Source organism: Glycine max, chromosome 1 (assembly GCF_000004515.6).
Source record: "Glycine max cultivar Williams 82 chromosome 1, Glycine_max_v4.0, whole genome shotgun sequence".
Taxonomy (NCBI): domain Eukaryota; kingdom Viridiplantae; phylum Streptophyta; class Magnoliopsida; order Fabales; family Fabaceae; genus Glycine; species Glycine max.
The window spans coordinates 41,289,313-41,309,010 of NC_016088.4; the positions used below are offsets into that span (position 1 = coordinate 41,289,313).

The window sequence follows — 19,698 nt, forward strand, 5'->3', positions numbered from 1 at the left end:
CTTTTTTAGAATTAAGTAATAATTTTGTTGTGGACGTAACAAATATACAAAGACACATAAATGTGAATATCCAATTCAAAACAACCAGTCATTATAAATTACATGTTCAATCATCATTTATGTCAACATAGTCTCTCTTGAACATCACAAAGCTCTTGTAATGCTACATTCTGCTAATATATGGATTTGGCCACGACTTCGCCTACGGATGACAATTGCTAGACCATAACAATGCTACAGGCGGTAAAGGACAACGTTCTTTTAAATAAACCTGTTGTACATGCGAAAAAAGTGTTAACTCAATCCTACAAAACTCATTGCATAAATATAAAAAAAAAAAAAAGCACTCCATATCTACAATGTACCTCAACAAAATGATTGTCATACACATGACCGATACAAATTATATGATGCAATGAAGAATTTGCCAACGGTTGACTTCTAAGAGGAAAGAATGTTGTGTTTTGTTCTTTAGACAAGGATACAACGATTACATTATACCTTGATGCAATGACATGTCCCATGTCCGTTATATCCATCCACTTATTCGTAGTCACCTGAATGAAACAAATATACACGTCAAACTTAATTTCAAAGTAAAGTCTTAAAAATCAAATACATAAATTACATACCTTGGTTAACCCATCAACAAGTAGTGACATCCTTAATTCCTCAAATCTCTTTGTGCCACCAAAGAGCTTGATATAGTCTTCTAAAAATTTGGTAAGTTCTTTAAGCAGATGGTTGCGAACCACCGACCAAGAGTCTTGACCCATACCTAATAAATCGGAAACCGACCAATATTCACAGTTACCATCATCTTTGACATCAATAATCTTATCAATGAAGTCGTGCATAAATGGCTGAAACTAGTCCAACATGGGCATTATCGTTCTTCGATTCAATTGCTCAGATGATGATGCAGTACGCCTCACCGAAGAATTGCTATTTTGCATAGATTCAAAGGCATCTACATACTCCAAGTAAGATGGATCGCGCTTTGTTGACCTTGGGCTCCTGCTCATAGCTTTCTTCGGTGCCCCCTTTGTGTTAACCTTTGCTGGAGGAGGACACATCGAATTCTGATCAAGGTATGCAATTTCCCAAAGTTTAGTCTTCATAGTAAACTTGCCACAAACATCAAGTTCTTCGAATCTTTTGAATATTGTTTCCATTACTTCCTTGATGCTCACCTCGGGCTCAGATAACCCTTGGTCTGAAAAATTAAATCTCCTCCAAAACATATGGATTGAATCCAGTGGGATGTAACCACTAACATATTTGGATAGCTCACAAGCACAAGGAAGACCAAGTGTGGTTCTCACCACACAACCACAACTTGAGGGATTCTTGCCAACATAGTCAACACGCTCTAATTCAGCAGCAATCTGATTTAAAGCATACCTTGAAACCATTCCAAGAAGCCTCCTGTATAAGGTTTTTTTGAACACATGTCCAACGACATGTGTACTTGTTTCAAATGATGCTTTAATCTCCGTGTGCTGCAACGTAATCATGTTGTTCATGGCATCCCACACACTGCATAAGTCTCCAATGCTATTTTGTAACAGTCTTTTTAAAGACGAGTGAGCAGATTCAACCCTACATTTCAAATACACAAATAAAAATAAATATATACAATAATACAATTCCATAAATTCGTCAACGTTAATAGAAATAGTTGAACAGTTTTATACCTGTTTGTTGTTGTGTTTCCTAAATGCATCATCTTATTAGTTCAGGCGGAAACAAATTTTTCCTTGTGTGGTATTATCCATGTTTTCTTGACATAGTCAACAAACATTGACCAAGGTGCGCAAGCCATTTCAAACTTCTTCAGGCATTCATCAAACTGTTGTTATGAAGGACAATCAGTCAAACATCCCCAACAATCCATGACATAATCCCAAGCATTTTTTTGTGCAATTAGTGATTTACATTTGGCCTTCTTATTCTTGTTTATGTGAAAGCTGCAGAACAAATTTGTGCATTCAGGGAATACATCCTTCACTGCATTCATCAATGCTTGGTCTCTGTCAGTGACAATAACTCCAGGGAGGGCATCACGCTTTAAAAAAAGGCATCAGAAGCGTTGTAAAGCCTAGACCAAATTATTAACGCGTTCACCCTCCATATATGCAAAACCGGCAGAGAATGTCATCCCAGTCGGTGTCACCCCAACAAAATCGAGCAGTGAAAGTCTGTACCGGTTTGTTTTGTAGGTGTTGTCTATCAAAAACACCAAATTACATGCGTTGACTAACTTCACTGCATCAGGGTGACACCAGAAGATATCACAAACCATGTCTTCATCCTTTATTCTGTGCCAATGAATATACTGATCACGTTCAAGAAGCTTCATCAGATGTTGCATTTCAAGATCGCTTCCTCTTATGGAAGAACGAAATGCACTTCTTGCATTGTATATATGTTTAATGGTCGTACAGCTATTGACATTGTATTCCTTCAGAGTTAGCAGAATGTTTCTTGGCTTCACCATGGACTTCGTCATATCAGCAATAAGTGTTTTTTCAGCTTTAGTCAATCACCCTGCATATGGATGTCCAACTAATGACTTGGCCAATTCATGATTATGCACTCCACAAATCAACTTCACCATCCAGCCTTCTCCTCCAACCACTGGCTTGCCACGAAGCTTGAAGGGACACCAACATTTCCTAGTCCTAGTGTCTCTTCTGATAAATTCTTTTTTCCTACACCTATACTCGCCACTCCTTTCACAGCCAATTAACATAAACGTAGTCCTTCCTCTACTACTTGTGTTTGTGTCTGACCTTAAAATCACTGCCACAAATCCGTTTTCATGAGCAACGGATCGAGCCCACCGCAAAACATCATCTCGGCACTCAAACACCTACAAAGCAATCCACATAATTTAAGTTTTCTACCAGTATTCATTTTATTAAATCTATGACAAACATTAACATTATAACCTGAGAAGTATTGAACGCATTCGAACAATCAACATGTGATTCATTCGCACCACATGCTTCTTCATTTTCATAATCCATATCCGTTTGTTCAGACATTATTTCATACATCCACTCATCTTCGTCCATCTAACCAACGCAAACAAAAAATGGCCATACAAACAAATTAATAATTTAAAAAAAATGGAAACTGAATTCAAAAAACATCACACTTTAAAAATAGTTACTCTTCTTACAGATCAAGTTTATCCGTAAGAGACTTACGGATCAAATTGATCCGTAAGTCACTTACGAATCAAGTTGATCCGTAAGAGATTTACGAATCAAGTTGATCCGTAAGAGATTTACGGATCAACTTGATCCGTAAGTAATCCATACGTCCACAACACAGCCACCACCTTCTATGTACCTCGTTTGCTGCCGCCGACCACTGCAACGCACCTTCACCTTCACCACACTTAACCGTTCACAACGAACCAACGAACCCAAGACAATGCCACACGAAAACCACAAAAGCAGCGAACAAAAATGGCAGTTGTGAAGCGTAGGAAAAAAAAAGAAGTTTTTATAAGGAAAAAAAAACAGGGGCATTTTTGGCATTTATAAATTTTGTTGAGTGCACCTAGCAACAATCTAACTCCTCCCCCTAGGGCATAGATGACCTTGAATGGAAATCCATCCCATTCTCATAAACTATATATACCTCAAGCATCATTGTTAGAGGTACATGCATTTCTTACATTATATCTTGAGTGGGTTCTTTGCTAACTTAAGCAGCAAAATGTCTTTGTAAATATCTCATTGTTGCTCATGAAGTTCATAGCCGTGGAGTTTGAATCAAGTCAATCTCACTTCAAGAATATCCACTCAACAGCCACTAGCAAGTTAGACTATGAACCATAGCCTGCCACACTTCGAACCAAACAAAAAGGGTGGAGCTTCGTGAAGAAGGGGAGGGAGTAGAAGAAAAAAGGGGTACGGAAATAGGAGTGTACTTTAATATTTAAACCTTAATTTATTTCATTTATTCATAATTTACATTATTTTATAGTTTTATATATTATTTGGATAATGATTAGGTTTTTTAATAATATTTTTGTATTAGGTATACTCTTATCAGTTTACAAGTCTATGTGTCACACTTTAGACCCTCCACAAGTTTACATAGACCCAGTCTAACAACTATGCTTACTTCAAATTAACACATCTCATGTCAACAATATGAACATTATGCACAAGTTCACAAAATTCAAAAGAATAATGATTAATAACTTGTTTATCATGTTTCATCAAATGTTCATCTTCTCTCCCTGTTCACGAGCAATGGAAGCCGAGAGAATTCCAAGATCACGATTTAAGACTGTCAATGCAGATTCACATTCAGAGATTATTCGTGTGACAGATGAAGGCCCGTCGGATGTCTCAGAAGAGCCGAAGGCAAGAGCTGCATGTGAGTCTCTAAGATTCCGTAGGTTGCCCAAAAACTGTTGCAAATAAGCACATACATATATAGTCAGTAAAGTCAACGAAAAACATAGCTTCCTTTAATTGCTCAATTCTCTCACTTGACGCGACATACTGGCAGAAGAAATTAAGCAGTGCTTAATGGAAACCAATTGAATCAATGATCAAACACTAACGGATAACTTTTATCGAGAAATATTAACAACACACTCTTTTGAACATATTCTTTACCATTGGTTAATATTTTTGGAAATTACAATTTTTTGTGGGTCACACTATTTATTGAGTCTTAAGATATTAGTCCTATTTCCTTATGAATTTGGAAGAGTGTTAGCAATACACTCTCTAACAGATTAACATATTTTTTCTAATACACATTTTACTAAAAGGAGGACGAAGAGGGGATGAGAAAAAGGAAAAAAAATCAGCAAATTTAACCTGAGTAGCAAAATTGGAGGGATTGAAGAGAGGCAGACAATAAGAATTAAATACAAGCATGACCAGCTAACATATTGAAATAAGGCTGATCAGCCAAAACCAATAAAAGGACTTCTATATTTGTGAATTATGCCTAGCATCACTTGATTTTAAGTTTCTAACCATTTAAACAGTATCATAGGTTTTAAAAAAAAAACATTTATGCCAAGCATAAGCAGGTTACCTTCAAAAGCATTTTATAGGCCTCCAATAAACGATTGGCAGCTGGTCCAAATCCATGAAGTTGCGGAACCTCCATCATGTGTGTCCATGGACGAATTTCCTACACAAAAGCAATTTTTTATAAGCCTCCCCAGATGCTATGAACGTGTGAGAGAGCATTGTCTTATCGTGAGAAGAGCAATTACTGATCATACAATTTCACATGAACGGTCAAAATTGAAGTCACGTCATCACTTGCAGTCATTTTTGGCACTTTCAGGTCACTATTTAAGGACTCCTTCAATACTTACTATGGCAATGCTAGATTATGTAATTCTTAGTATTACAAGATTACATGGAATGAGAAATTATACGTTAAATGCTTCATCATTCAAAAACAATCTCCTGCTAAATAGATATGCATCATGGACACTTCCTCAGCACAATTTATGGTCTACTACCTCCAAACAATTTTGCACGTACTGATTGATAATAATGGAGGAAGGAATTCGGAATCCTAGCTCTAGCTCAGCTCAGTATGAAATTCATTTATCTTGGCTCAAGTTTGCTCACCTTAAGCTCCTGAGCTTCTTGAGCATAATTTAGCTAATATCAAGCTGTATGTTAATTATATGTTCAGATTTTTACTTATATTGAATTAAAAATAATTTAGTCTAACCAAAAAGTAAAATTAAATATTAATACTAAATTAAAGTATTATTCCTATTATTTTTAATTTAAAATGTCTATATATTTATATATTGAGCCAACATAGCCTTTCAAAAAAAATAATATTGAGCCAACATACAAGCTAATGAGTGCCACACGATAAAGCTCAGGCTCAGCTCATTTATAGACATACCAAAAATTTCAGCTCATTGAGTTGTTAATAAACCAAGTTGTGAACAAGCTCACTGGCTCTCGACTCACTTCCAGTCTAGTGCCAATGCATAGCAATGGGTATGACTGATAGGCCACCATTAAAATTAGTATAATAAAAGCATTAGATAAATTAAGTATCTCAAATTGAAAGTTCCTATTCATCAAATGCAATGTTAACAAGACTTAATAGTCTTCTACCAAAAATAAAACCAAAACAAAATTTATACATTGAAGAAGTACACCAGTACATTGTGTAAGCAATATAGCACTAATTTTTAATGATCAGCAAAATGTATCAAAAACAGCTAGGACTAAGAAAATTAACAATTTTAGTCATATAGTTATAAGCATTCTATCTATATGTCCTTTCTTTATTTCTCAGGCATACCTAGTCAGAAACTAAAATCAGCCCAGACTCTGATGGCATCAAAACAAATTAGAGCAAGCAAAGCATGGTCAAACCTTGGTGTAAATCAAATTGAATGTTCTAGCTGTTTCTAGGAAAGATTCCAGATGTGCCCGCAATTGGGATTCCACCTCAGTATACTCCTCATCTGGATTGTAAGCATGCTACAAACAGGATATGATAGCAACAGTATCAAAATAAGTAAAATAATATTACTCAGAAATGTGTTGACATCAAAGTCTCGTTCATTTAAAAATAATAATCAAGATTTAGAAAATAAGATATTGAAAGACACAAATGGAAAAATAACACACAATGTCAAGAAACATGGCAAGAGTCAGAACTGAGACTCAAGAAAACAAGAAATGAAAATTTAATGGCTTGCTTGGTTTGAGAAAACTGTTTGGATTTCCTATTTCACAAATAGTTACAAAAATGTCACCTTGTTTTCATTTTGTTTAAAGATTTGTATAGGAAACAATGAAAAACAAGAACCTTTAAAACATGAGACAGTGAATATGAGATGACAATTGAACAACAATATTTACAAAATAGTAGTTCTCAAAAGCAAATGCCTGACAATTGAACAAGTGCTCAACTTGCAGAGATCTGCAGAGGAAACCAAAACATAATGCAGTGTCAAAGAGAAATTTAGTTCATGTCCTTATTTAGTAAATCATTGGAAAGAAAAAGCAAGAGAAATAAAAATTCAAGCTTCTGATTAATTTCCAGCTACAGATATCATATCATATAACTATCAAAGAGAAGAAGTGGGTTGAGAAGTTCAGTAAACCTTGGATGCCAAGTCATCAACTTTTTGTTGAAGATTCAACAATATTTTTGATTGTTCGGAAAATTTCAACTCCAGCTCAGAAACATCTGGCCTGAAAATAGTTTGAAAAAGCCAGAATGTTACTACATCTCATGAAATAGAATTTCTTTTACTAGCAAAAGATAAATAATTTCCATCAAATGAATTCCCAAATCCGAATTGTACATATTTTATATATTTATATATAAATTGAATGAATAAAATTCAATTGCTGAATCCAAAGTGTGAGCAAGATTTATATGTGCTTGCTACTTAAGGAAACACAATAATCTTAACACCATAAAAAACTCTCAAATGATGGCATCATTTAAATTTTTTGGGTTTTTGATGTGTAAGTCTGTGAGTGCATATGTAGCTTCACTACCTGTTACTTAACTAAAGAAAGCAAGCAACTATCAGTATCTATCAAGCTTAGTTTCCATTGAACAAAAGGTTACCTCTGTGTATACCAGACTGAAATTTTCAATCGTATTCATTGGTTTACAGTTTTACAATGTAATATTTGCAGAGAACAAATTATTAAATACTAGTTTCCTGTACATAATCATGGTCTGCAATTTCATTATTTTGTACTTGGAATATTTCTCCCTGAACTTAAAGCAACACTTGATGTGCATCATAAACCATGCCAATGATGTTCAAAGATATGCCCTAGTGTGTTGCATATATTAACGCTATATCAAATGTTAAATAATTTGGTGAATTAAGATATTTACTCAAATAGTCATAGAATGGGAAGGTGGGAATATTCATAAGAAAATGAAGAAATTTTTACAATGGATATATGGACTGAATCTGAACATCTGCAGGAAACAATTTACATTCTTCAGAAAATATTTGAGCTTGCTTTTCTGCAATGGAGTCTATCAATTGGATGTCCTTGGCTACCTGCTCGTCAACACTACAGAAATCAGAATACAAACCAAATTTATGTTAATTTCATCTCTGCAAAACAAAATTATAGGGAAAAAAATTTATCACTCAAATATATATGATGGTGGACAACCTCCATTCTGGATTATCTGAGCATATTGTTGCCTCCACTAGATCAACAATAAGACGAAGCATTTCAGTACGGTCTTCATAGCTTCCATGCCCCTGTCATATTTGAATAATATTTACTAGCTTTCAAGATAAATCATAACAAGAAATCCAGAATGTGTATGAATATTACTATATAATGCATATCACATTAGGACATAAAACTTTAAATCTTTTCTCTTTTCCATATAATCAAAACAAGCAAGACCACTGGATCCAAGAGAAAAATATCAAATCTAGCAGTAATCCTATCAATAACCTCCTTTCTTTATCAACACACAACGATTTTTCTCTTTTGTTAAACAATGAAGATTAGATCAGAGCTTTATGAAACTTTTCAATGGGTCGGCTGATGTTTTGACATAAAATAAGACAGAAACAGATCAATCAATTCATGTGCTTTAGCACATTAAATGGTATTTCCCAGATAAGCTAATTGCCAATGACCCTTTCTGCTGTAAGCCCTTAACTCATAACAACTATGCTTCTTTAAAAACCAAGACAAGGGTTTATGAAGATAACTAAAATCTGCTTGTTATTTCATCCAGGTAGTCACAAGCATTAACATTCACACTGATGCAACATCTACTAATCTAGACAGCTCTTGAAAACAGTTGTCAACAGGTATCACTAAAAACAGTACATATAATTCAGAAACATAATCATAAGCAATTTTTTCCCAACAATAATGTGAGGCTCAAATATACTAATAATCCTTACCACACTATGATCAGATATTGCATGTCAAACAAAGAATTAAAAATATAACCCAAAAATGTGACATCTCCAAAACAATTCAGAAGGTATGCACAAATGACACAGAAGGGAATAGCTAGCTGAGAGATCAGAATAGCAAAGAAAAGAGCACATGTGCATTGTTATCCACAGTAAGAGCAAGACACAATCAATTGTGACTAACCTGGATGGCATCTGTATCTACGGTTGTTGTAATACCCAAAAACTTAGCAATCTCTGCTAAATCTGCAAATTACAAATCATGAGAAGAAAAGTTACTACAAGAAGACACAATCAAAAGGTGCAAGAGAGATTTTTTTAAAAATAATCAAATGCAGCTACCTCAAGAGAGGGAAGAAAATAACTGATTGTTTCACCAGAGCTTTTTAAAAAAAAAAGCATAAAAGAAGAAATCGGCAATATGTTACTAGATGTGGAATAACAAATCATCTATCAGCAAAAAAAATGATATCAAAGGGGTCTTTTTTGCAGGACATACGCAGAATAGAACTAGAAAATTACAGCATTCAAGGATGGTTGACTTTGAGTGGCATGCTATAAGAAACCAAACAGCACAACCTTGATCACACAACACACTTTTTTTCTACTATTATTTACAAATGCAGAAGTGTGCAAAAGGCACAAACCTAGTCAAAAAGAAAGCTTGGATAGCAGGTTTTGAACTAACCAAATTGAAATTTTCAGCACAACGAAAATGAGAACACTTACACTGAATTCGACCAGTCTCCTCGTCACGATCATGGCCATCCCCTTGTAGGTTTTGTTGAGAAAAGGGTGACTTATCACCTAAAAGCCTGTTACAAGTACAAGTATTAAAGATCATTGCTTCTTAACATGGACTGGAATACATCAAAAAAGTGTTAGTAGTGCTGCACGTGGCTAAAACAAGACAATGTCAGAAACTGTGAAAGAGGACATTGCTAGGGTTATGCATGATACAAAGAGGATACCAAACAGAAATAGTGCTATGCAAATGTGGAAAGGTTTTGATTTTTTCACTTGGTTGGTGCTAGGTATATATATGGTGGGAATGGCTGGCAAATCAGTGAAAACTTTCAAGCAATAGAAGGGGTTATTGTGTTTCTTTTCATTTTAAGTCCTTCGAATATTATAGCAACAAGAAAACTAACATACCCCAGTGCCAAAGGCTCCTCACATTGCAAAGGTATGAAGGAGGGTCACTGTACGGAATCTAACATATGCAAAGAGACTATTTCAGGATTTGAATCAATGACCAACAAGTAACCAAGACACAACTTTACTGTTGCACACTTGCACCAGGGCTTACCCTCCTATTTTGGTTCCAAATTTTCTACCCACCCTTCTCTCAACCTCCTATTTTGACCTCTGAATGAATGGATTCAAATAAAAGGCATACAATTTCCCGAAATTTGTTTAAGAATGTACATCAACCCACAACCACAAGCACAGTAAGTAATCCCACATCATGTCACAATGGTTGCACAAAAGAAAATTACTCGAGTCTAAGACCTAGCAATTCCAGTTTCCATTATCTTATTTTCCAAAAGAAAAACTTGCTCAAATACCAAACAGATAAACAGACTTCTAGAGACAAAGAAAAACAAGATACCGAAAGAAAAGCCACTCTAGAAGGGCATAGCGCTCCATGCCAGCAAATAGGAGGGACTGTGCAGGCGCATTCGCTCTCGGGTAATTTAGGTCAGCCAATTTCTTCCGAATCTCTTCCATTTGCCTCGACGCCATCTTCTGTAAGAACTTATTTCATCTCCCCCTCTCACTTTCTCTTTAGTACAAAACGGTTCCTTGTGCTCCTCTCAAAATATAAGCAAATAACTGAAAAGAGAAAAGGAAAATACACTAACATTAAACGAGACAATATTAGGATAATTTCAAAAACAAACTCAACGAACACCATCAATCACACCAGTCCATAGATCTGAAAATTAATAAAACCACAAAGTGAATCACAATTTTAAACACATTTCAAATGCAGTCCGTATTTCCAGAAGAATCCGAAACAAAATCAAATTCTGGAACAATTCAGAAATGAGAAATCTGAAATTTGATATTGGCAAATGCACAAAACGGATCTACCGCACTCGCAATTACAATGCCGGCGACGGTATTGAGTCAAGCCTGACTGTGAGACGCATATCTATTCACGGAAACTACAATATACGTGGAAGGAATTCGAGGTGAAAAGTCAAATGCGAATCGGTAAAGGATCGAGCGGTTACCTGAGAAATGGAGTTGTTCGTCTCAGGTTTCGTGCCGTCGAGATCGACGGCGGCGGGAATAACGGCGTCGAATCGGAGCGAAGGGCGATAACGATGTTTGAGAGAGAAAAGCCGGTAGTGTGTATGCGTAGAATGGAGAATGATGAGTAACCAATCACCCCCGTTTTCTGTTTGGAAGGTGTTCACACTGTTGTTACTCTAACTAGAGATTTCAAGTTTAACTTGTGTAGAATTCCCATTGTGTCCCCACACTTGTCTAACTTCTCTTTACGAGTTTGTTTTTAATTTTTAAATGTATTTTTTAAAATAAAAGGCATTCCACAAACTAGACTTGGAGTAATTTTGAAACATATTTACATACATTTTAAAAATCAACAAAACAGTCAATTTGATTTTAAGTTTAAAAAACACACTCTTACTATCACCATTATTTTAGTGTCATTATCATTGTCATTATTGTCATTGTTATTACCGTTATTATTTACGGTTAATGTCATCAGTTTCATTAATATTTGTCATTGTCATCATTATCATCATTTGTTGTTTTTTTCTAATTATTATTTTCATCGTCATAATCACCATTATTATTGTAATTATCGATCATCGTTATCCCACCGCCACTGTTGTCACCACTTTATTCATTTTTAATTTTCAACAACTTTTTAAAACAAAAAAAAATTGAAACTAAAAATCAAAACAGATTTGAAATGTGTAAAAGTAAAAATATTTTTTGTTTCAATTTTTAGTTTTAAAAATACACCAAATTTGTTTCAATTTTTGGTTTTAAAAATACACCAAATTGTTTTATTTGCTGGCATACTCGAAATTTGCTGAAGGTATGCACAAATTTATCAAAATTTAGTTGAGGAATCGAATAATTCTTTCACTGGAAGCATTCCTTTGTCCCTTTTCACAATCTCAACAACAAATTCAACCAAAATTATTATAAAATCATTAACTTTAGCATCTCTTGGATAAAAACTTAAAATAAGTTAAGTTTATGTTTTTTTAACACAAAAGAAATAATATAAAAAATTAGATAATTATTATGTAATTTCAGTATATAAACGAATGTGAATCATGCAGGTTTTGATAATGTCAAAAAGAATTTGCTTGATAATGATTGTCATCATCAAAAAGGGGAAAATGTGAATAATGCAGGTTTTGATGATACTGAGAAGAATTCACTTGATAATGATTGTCATCATCAAAAAGGGGGAGAATGTGAATGTATGAATATATAATTTTGATGATGCCAAAGAATAATCAAATAAGGTTGCTTTCAAGATTACTTCAACATACATTCAAAGGTTAAACATTGCTTCGAGATTAATACAAGGATGCTCCAACAAACAAGCATTACTTCAAGATTAATTCAAGATCAAGTTTTTGCCTCAAAACAAGTGTTTCCAAGAGATCAAGGCTCTGGTAATCGATTACTAGGTAGTGTAATCGATTACCAGAAGACAATTTTGAAAAATCAGCTTTTGGAAGAGTTTTAAAATTTGAATTTAAAAGTTGTAATCAATTACCATTGATGTGTAATTGATTACCAGCAATAAAACTCTTGAAATTTAAATTTAAATTCCAATAATGTCTTCTAACTATGGTTTATCTATTTATTTTGATGAACTCCAAGATGCATTCAATGATTTGCATAAAGAATCTGTCAAACTTGCCAAATCAATTTCATATTCTAAGAAAACTATTTCAAGTTTAGAAAAGAAAATTTTGAAATTAAATGAAGAATTAAAAAATCTTAAATTTGAAGTTAAAATGTTAAAATCAATAGATAAAAACCAATCTTCTACAAAATGCATAATACAAGAAAACAATAAAGCATCACATTCATGTGAATGTTGTGATAAATTCAAAGAAGAAATTGAAGTTTTAAAAATTGATCTTGCAAAATTTACTCTTGGTAAAAATAATTTAGACATTATATCAACAAAAGATGCATAAAAAATTCTTTGTCTTCACTCAAAAGGCTAGTTCACTACTAAAAAAAAAGCTTTCTACATCGCCCAATTAACATCGGTTATAGCTAAAACCGATGTTAACGAAAGCGCGGTGGCATTTTTGTAATTAAATGGAGTTACTTAACATCGGTTTTAGCAAAACCGATGTTAACTACTTCATGTTAACATCGGTTATTTAAAAAACCGATGTTAACATGATGTTAAGATGAATATGGTAACATCGGTTTGCGCAAAACCGATGTTAACTTCATAGAGTTAACATCAGTTTTGAGGGAGCCGATGTTAAGGAGTTGATTTTAACATCGGTTTGTTAAAAAACCGATGTAATGTATTTGATGTTAACATCAGTTTTTACAAAACCGATGTTAAGTATATTTAGTTAACATTGGTTATCCATAAAAAACCGATGTTATTGTGTTTATAAGTTAAAAAAAATAGAGATTTCAGAAGTCGCGCGCGTTCGAAAACCTTGCCCTACCTCTTCTCTTTGTCATCCTCCTGCCTGAAATTGTTGTCCGCCCGAAATCTGCCGGAAACTGCTCTGTCGACACCCACATTGTCATTGGTCGAACCCACAGAACCCCCTACACTGCCGGAAAACCCACATTGTCGTCGCTGGAACCCACAGAACCCCCTAGCTGCCGGAAAACCCATATTTTCGTCGCTCGAACCCCATAGAACCCACATTGTCCTGGGTCAAAGAAAACCCTAGATACAAAGTTGCTACTAGGGTGCTGAAACAGTCGTTAGTGCTCAAAGGTCAAACCTTTCTCCGCGAGGTACGTAGGTCAAATTCGTGTATGCTAAGTTTCGTTGTGAGTGGTTTGACCCGAATTGGGAGGGCATCGGATAACATTTTGTTTGCGATTGTACAGGCTCCGCTAACGTGCGTGTGTTGCTGGGTTCTCTTCATCAAGGTAACACTAACTTCTATACTTCATTTGACCTATTTTATTTTTTCTGGGTAGTAATAAGTAATGTTGCATGATTTTTAGTAAGGTGTTATTCTGTTTGCACTATAACAGAGAATCAACCATGATTTCTGTAGATGGATCCACAGGGTTTTTGAAATTGCTTGCAATTGCTTTAACATTTTACTGTCCAATAGAGTAGGCTTCACTATTGTTGTTTTAACATATTTTTTGTTTCTTGAGCAAGTAATGCTTAAGTATAGATAATGTTTTTACCCAAGTGGATTTAAGGAACTGGGTTGCTTGCTCTGTTTTCTATTTTATTCGTTTAATTGTTGAATGCTTCCAGACTGTGTATAAACTATTCACTTGCCTCATATTGGCAGTTTCTAAAAGTTCTCATATCCTGTTATTGCAAATTATGCTTGTAACTGTTTTAAATAGTTAACTGTTGATATTAAAATAGGTTATTGCATTTAGTTATGTTATGATGTGGGATTAAAATAGGTAACTGTTGATAACTGTTTTGGACTATAAAAATAGGTAACTGTTGATATTAAAAACAGTTACCTATTCAAAGTAACTGGGTTCGTCAGTTCTCATATTCTTGTATTGCATTTAGTTATTATGCTTGTAACTGTTTTACAATAACATATCCTGAAGTGAACTGCTTATCTGAAAATGATGAAGGGTTTCAGCCTTTATATTAGGAGAACATATCTTTTGTTCTAAATGTAACACCCATTACATGATAAAACCCTGACTAATATTGCTTGCCCATTGATTAAGATGAGTTGAGAAATGTTTCTCAAAATGTCTTAGCCAAGTCCAAGTCCAAAAAACAGCTTCATCAAACAATCTGTTAGCATCAAATTCTGCATTTGAAAACAGAACTCTGTTTCTGGTTTTCCAAATAGCCCAAGTTACCGCCATCCACCAATATCGCCATCTGTTACTCCTTAATCCTGCTGCCTGGATAGATATATGCTGTAGAAAATTCTGTTTCGGCCCAAGAGGAAAGGCAGTTTGTAAGTTTAGCCACGACATCGATTCCCACAAAATTGGTTGGATAAAGACGCAGTGGAAGAACAAGTGAGATGCCTCCTCTACAGCTTCTCTGCAGAAAGGACATCGCAGATCTTGCAATTGCACTTGTCTCCTATGTAGATTCATCCTTGTTGGTAGTCTGTCTTCTATTAGCCTCCAAGCAAAAACAGAAATTTTGCTAGGAATTTTAATCCTCCATAGTTCCTTACACCAGTCCTGATGCTGACCCCCTTTAGAAGCTTCCAAAATCAAATTGTATGCACTACGGGTGGAATATTTCCTTGTTTGATCACCTAACCATTCCCATTCATCCGATCCTTGCGCTGAATGTGTATACCTTCAATATCTTTTAAAAAATTGACTACTGACTCAATTTCATTTTCAAACGGCTATCTTCTCCATAGAAATTGCCATTCCCAGCCTGACTGCATGTGCTATCCCATGTGTCTGATGATTTGGTTTTGCTGTGTAGATATTTGGTACAATCTAGGATACCTCTCAGCTAGAGGTTGCTGCTGCTGATTCCATTTATCTTCCCAAAGCCTGACCTTATCACCTCCTACAATTTTCCACCTCATGTTGATGTGAACTATGTCTCCATGCTGTGCTGAATTAACAGTTTGTTTTAAATCTTTCCACCATATAGATTGATGCCCTTCCCTTCCTTCTTCATACAAGCTCCTCCAGCCCCCATACTTTGACTCCAACACCCTAGACCAGATTTCTCCCTTCTCTTGCATATAATTCCATTTCCATTTGGCTAGCAAAGCAAGATTAAAGCTATCAATATCTTTAATCCCCAGCCCACCTTTGTCCTTTGGCATACAAACTTGGTCCCATTTAATCCATGCTATTCTTTTTTGCTCTAGTCCTCCACCCCACAAAAATCTGCGTTGTATCCTTTTGAGCCTTTCCTCCACTGTTTTGGGGATCCTTCAATGAAAGCAAATTGAGTTTCCTCAATTATTGCTGGCAGCACTCTTCTAATTCTGTTTGCAAGCACCTTGGCCACTATCTTGTACATGCACCCAATTAAGGATATGGGTCTATATTCTCCCAAATGTTGTGGGTTTGAAATCTTGGGAATGAGAGCTATAAAAGAAGCATTACAGCCTCGGGGAATAGCACCATTAGCATGGAACTCATGAATATATCGAAATATATCATGCTTCAAAGTATCCCAAAACTGCTTTATGAATCTGAAATTAATACCATCAGGACCTGGGCTCTTGTCATTGCCACAATCCCAGACAGCATTCTGAATTTCAGATTCCTGAAATGGTGCCACAAGCATGGAATTCTGCTGATGGTCTAAGGATTTGAAGCTGATGCCATCAATTCGAGGTCTCTGAAAATCTGCTTCATGAAATCTGTTGGAGAAGAAGGTTCTGATTTCTTCCTTCACCTTATTAGGTTCATCTGTCCAAACACCTTCAATGAGAAGTCCTTTGATGCTATTTCTATTTCTATTTGCATTCACCCTGACATGGAAAAATCTTGTGTTGCAGTCTCCTTCCTTTAGCCATCTTGTTCTTGATTTCTGCCTTAGTAATGTTTCATGGGCTTGGGCAGCCACCCACAAATCTTCCTGCAGCTTCTTCCTTCTTGAAATTTCCAGATCAGTCATTTGTCTATGCAAGGTGTCCTCCTCTAGTTTATTAAGCTCTACTTCCAGTTGCTGAACTTTTTTAAAAGTATCCTCATATTCTTCCTTGTTCCATATCTTTAATCTGCCCTTCAGCCTTTTGATTTTTTTCTTTTAATACATAAGCTCCCCATCCTACAACTTGGACAGAATTCCAGCAATGATTGACTACATCTTTGAAAGACTTATCTGTTAGCCAGCAATTTAGAATCCTAAAAGGTTTAGGACCCCAATCCACATTATTAGCTTTAATAAGAATAGGGCAATGATCTGAAAAATTTCTTGCTAAAGTGAACTGCACACTTTCTGGCCACGTGTCCCTCCATTCAGGGGATATTAATGCCCTGTCTAATCTGCTTTTAGATTCACCATTTGGCCTAAACCAAGTGTATTGTCTGCCCACATTAGGAACCTCCAATAACTCCATATCTTCAATCCATTCATTGAATTCTTGCATACTATTATCACCCACTAATCTGTCTGATTTTCCAATTCTTTCATTCGGGTTCCTTATGCAATTAAAATCCCCAAGCACACACCATAGTCTTACTTGAGAGGCTTGTTTCAGTTGTTTCACAGAATCCCACAATAGTCTCTTGTTATTTATATCACAGGGAGAGTATACTGTCACAATGCAGATTTTCATGTCTTCTCTGTCGCAAACTCCTTCCAAGAGAATGAAACCATTTCCAGTGACCTTGTTTTGTAACTTGAAAACTGATTCAGTCCACATGCATAAGATGCCACCAGTTGAATTGATTGCAGGTTGCATCTCCCACTTAACTTCATCACTACCCCATATAGCCTGGCATAATGTTCTATCAATGCTATCTTTCTTAGTCTCCTGCAGACATAGCATTTGAATATTTTCTTTGTTGATTAATCTCCTTATGGCAGCCCATTTTACTCCCTTCCCCAAACCTCTAACATTGTAAGAGGCTATATTCATGGGCCCCTATCATTATCTCCCAACCTCTCAGCTTCCAATCTATCTCTGGTTTCCATACTGCTTAATTTTTGTAGAATTTCCCTGTGGTGGACATCCTGACTGTTTCCAGTGGTCACTCCCAATTGTTGGATCATTTTCCACATTTTAAGAGCTTCCTGGGTCTGAATAGAGCCTGCACTTGTCTCCTGTTCTTGATCTGAGTTGATGTCTCCACTTGTCTCCCTCTAGATTTCTGCCTTAATAAAGATTCATAAGCTATTGAGGCCTCCCACAATTCTTGTTGTAATTCTCTCTTAGCCTTTATCTCATCATCAGATAGGCTTCTATTAGATGCTAAATCCTCCACTTCATTGAGCTTCTTCTGAATTTTGTGGATCCTCTTATCATTTATGAATTGTGCAGTGTGCAAATGAAACAACTACTAGTACTATTGTAGACAAGTTTCCTTCTCCATTACTCACGGAAAAAGCTAAACCCATTATCATTATTATGGTTCTTCTCTATTTGAATATTGGACAGCCCCTCATATTGTTGATAAAAGGCTTTAAATACACTGTGGCTAATTTCTGTATGGTTTTTTTAGGGTTATCATTTACTACTGCTAATTGGCGTTGCTGTGGAAGCGCTTTGATTATATCTTTGAAGCCTCGAACTCAGGTATTTATATGTTTGATTCGAAAACTAATTTGAAATTGTTGTTGTATGCATTACTGGTATATTTGTAACTTATGCTATGCCTGTCTACATGACCTTTCTTTCATTGGACTGATATGTTCATGCCTTCTGTATATATATGTTGTGACTGCCATGGTCGTTCTCTCTGTCTTCTATTATGTTTTTTTTATCAGCAAAATTATAATTTGTATTAATAATTGTGAGTACCAAAGGTACTAAATATACAAGTTAGAAACCAGCAGACTAGCAGAACCATAGGTCCTACGAATCAGGTGCCAATCTAAATAGAATACAATAACCCTGCACTGCTACCCTAATCAAAAAATGTTGTTGATAAATTACTAGACCAATAGTTGTAGGGCTGGGCAGAGCCTTTCTCCAGCTGTCTTCTCCGTAAATTCCCTTTAGTTGGGATTCTATCTTTGATCAATCGGCAAACAAATGTTTTTTTTTATCAGCAAAGATTTTTTTTTGCTCAGCAAACATATATATGATATATTAATAATGAGTACCAGTGGTACTGAAATTACAAATTTTAGGGGCCAGCTGGTTCCTATTATTATTAGAAGGAACAAAGCCAGCACCATAGCACCCTGCTACCTAACCCATGCTACAAGAGTCCAGCCCCCAAACTCCCAAGCTAAGTACAGAAAGCTAGTGTTAGATTGGAAGACCATTGATTAAAGTGAACTGAAAAATCTTTCTCGTTGGACTTGAGCCAAGACCAAAGTAATAGCAGAGCATCATCCATAACTTTGCTGCTTTTGAAACCTTGATTTTGAAAGACTATTCTATTTCTTTGTTGCCAAATGGTCCACGTTACTGCAACCCACCAACACTTCCACCTAGTAGACTTTGTGGTCCCAGTAACCTAATGCCCATGCTGCATAAAGTGCTCAGTTGGGTGTTGAGGAAGTGCAGTGGCTATTCCAATCCAAGATAGTGATTCCCACCATAGAGGTAGGATCTTACTGCAGTGAAAAAACAAGTGGGCAGCATCCTCCTCATGACTACTGTAGAATGGGCACGTCGTGTCATTCACCACCACTTGCCTCCTACTAAGGTTCAACTTTGTTGGTAATCTATCCTTAACTAGCCGCCAAGCGAACACTGAGGCTTTAGGTGGAATTTTAAGATTCCAAAGTTCCTTAAAAACCACCTCCTGATTTATCCCCGTTAGATCTCCCCACAACAGTCCATATGCGCTTTTTGAAGAAAATTTGCCTCCTGGGTCAGGTTTCCACCACCAGATATCAGGTCTGTGTGGAGAAATTTCCTTATGAGCTATGATACGACATAAAC

General features: G+C 35.7%; 2 protein-coding genes and 1 long non-coding RNA gene across 3 annotated transcripts; all 3 read right to left on the bottom strand.

The window, feature by feature from the left end:
* Positions 1 to 434: 434 nt before the first annotated feature.
* LOC121172805 (uncharacterized) lies at positions 435 to 853 on the bottom strand. Its single transcript, XR_005886473.1, has 2 exons — positions 633 to 853; positions 435 to 557 (listed from the first exon to the last, which is right to left on the bottom strand). It is a non-coding gene; the product is annotated as an uncharacterized lncRNA (long non-coding RNA).
* Positions 854 to 4,026: 3,173 nt separating this feature from the next.
* LOC100787842 (plant nuclear matrix 1) lies at positions 4,027 to 11,387 on the bottom strand. The gene is made up of 10 exons (NM_001255464.3): positions 11,191 to 11,387; positions 10,563 to 10,786; positions 9,680 to 9,765; positions 9,135 to 9,196; positions 8,181 to 8,272; positions 7,950 to 8,075; positions 7,136 to 7,226; positions 6,399 to 6,506; positions 5,077 to 5,175; positions 4,027 to 4,435 (listed from the first exon to the last, which is right to left on the bottom strand). Exons 2-10 carry the CDS (start codon positions 10,694 to 10,696, stop codon positions 4,241 to 4,243), a joined length of 993 nt encoding a protein of 330 aa, NP_001242393.2. The 5' UTR covers positions 10,697 to 10,786; positions 11,191 to 11,387; the 3' UTR covers positions 4,027 to 4,240.
* Positions 11,388 to 16,827: 5,440 nt separating this feature from the next.
* Positions 16,828 to 17,721, bottom strand: LOC102661998 (uncharacterized). Its single transcript, XM_006574113.1, has one exon. The coding sequence runs from the start codon at positions 17,719 to 17,721 to the stop codon at positions 16,828 to 16,830; it is 894 nt and encodes a 297-aa protein (XP_006574176.1).
* Between the last annotated feature and the right edge of the window lie 1,977 nt (positions 17,722 to 19,698).

What these genes read in the sequence shown, in the direction of transcription:
- LOC100787842 (NM_001255464.3), bottom strand. Translation starts at nt 10,696, where the DNA reads ATGGCGTCGAGGCAAATGGAAGAGATTCGGAAGAAATTGGCTGACCTA. An exon ending in CTAGAGTGGCTTTTCTTTCG is followed by an intron (nt 9,766 to 10,562) that starts GTATCTTGTTTT and finishes TACTTGTAACAG; the next exon opens with GCTTTTAGGTGATAAGTCAC. An exon ending in GGAGACTGGTCGAATTCAGT is followed by an intron (nt 9,197 to 9,679) that starts GTAAGTGTTCTC and finishes TGTAATTTGCAG; the next exon opens with ATTTAGCAGAGATTGCTAAG.
- LOC102661998 (XM_006574113.1), bottom strand. Translation starts at nt 17,721, where the DNA reads ATGAATATAGCCTCTTACAATGTTAGAGGTTTGGGGAAGGGAGTAAAA.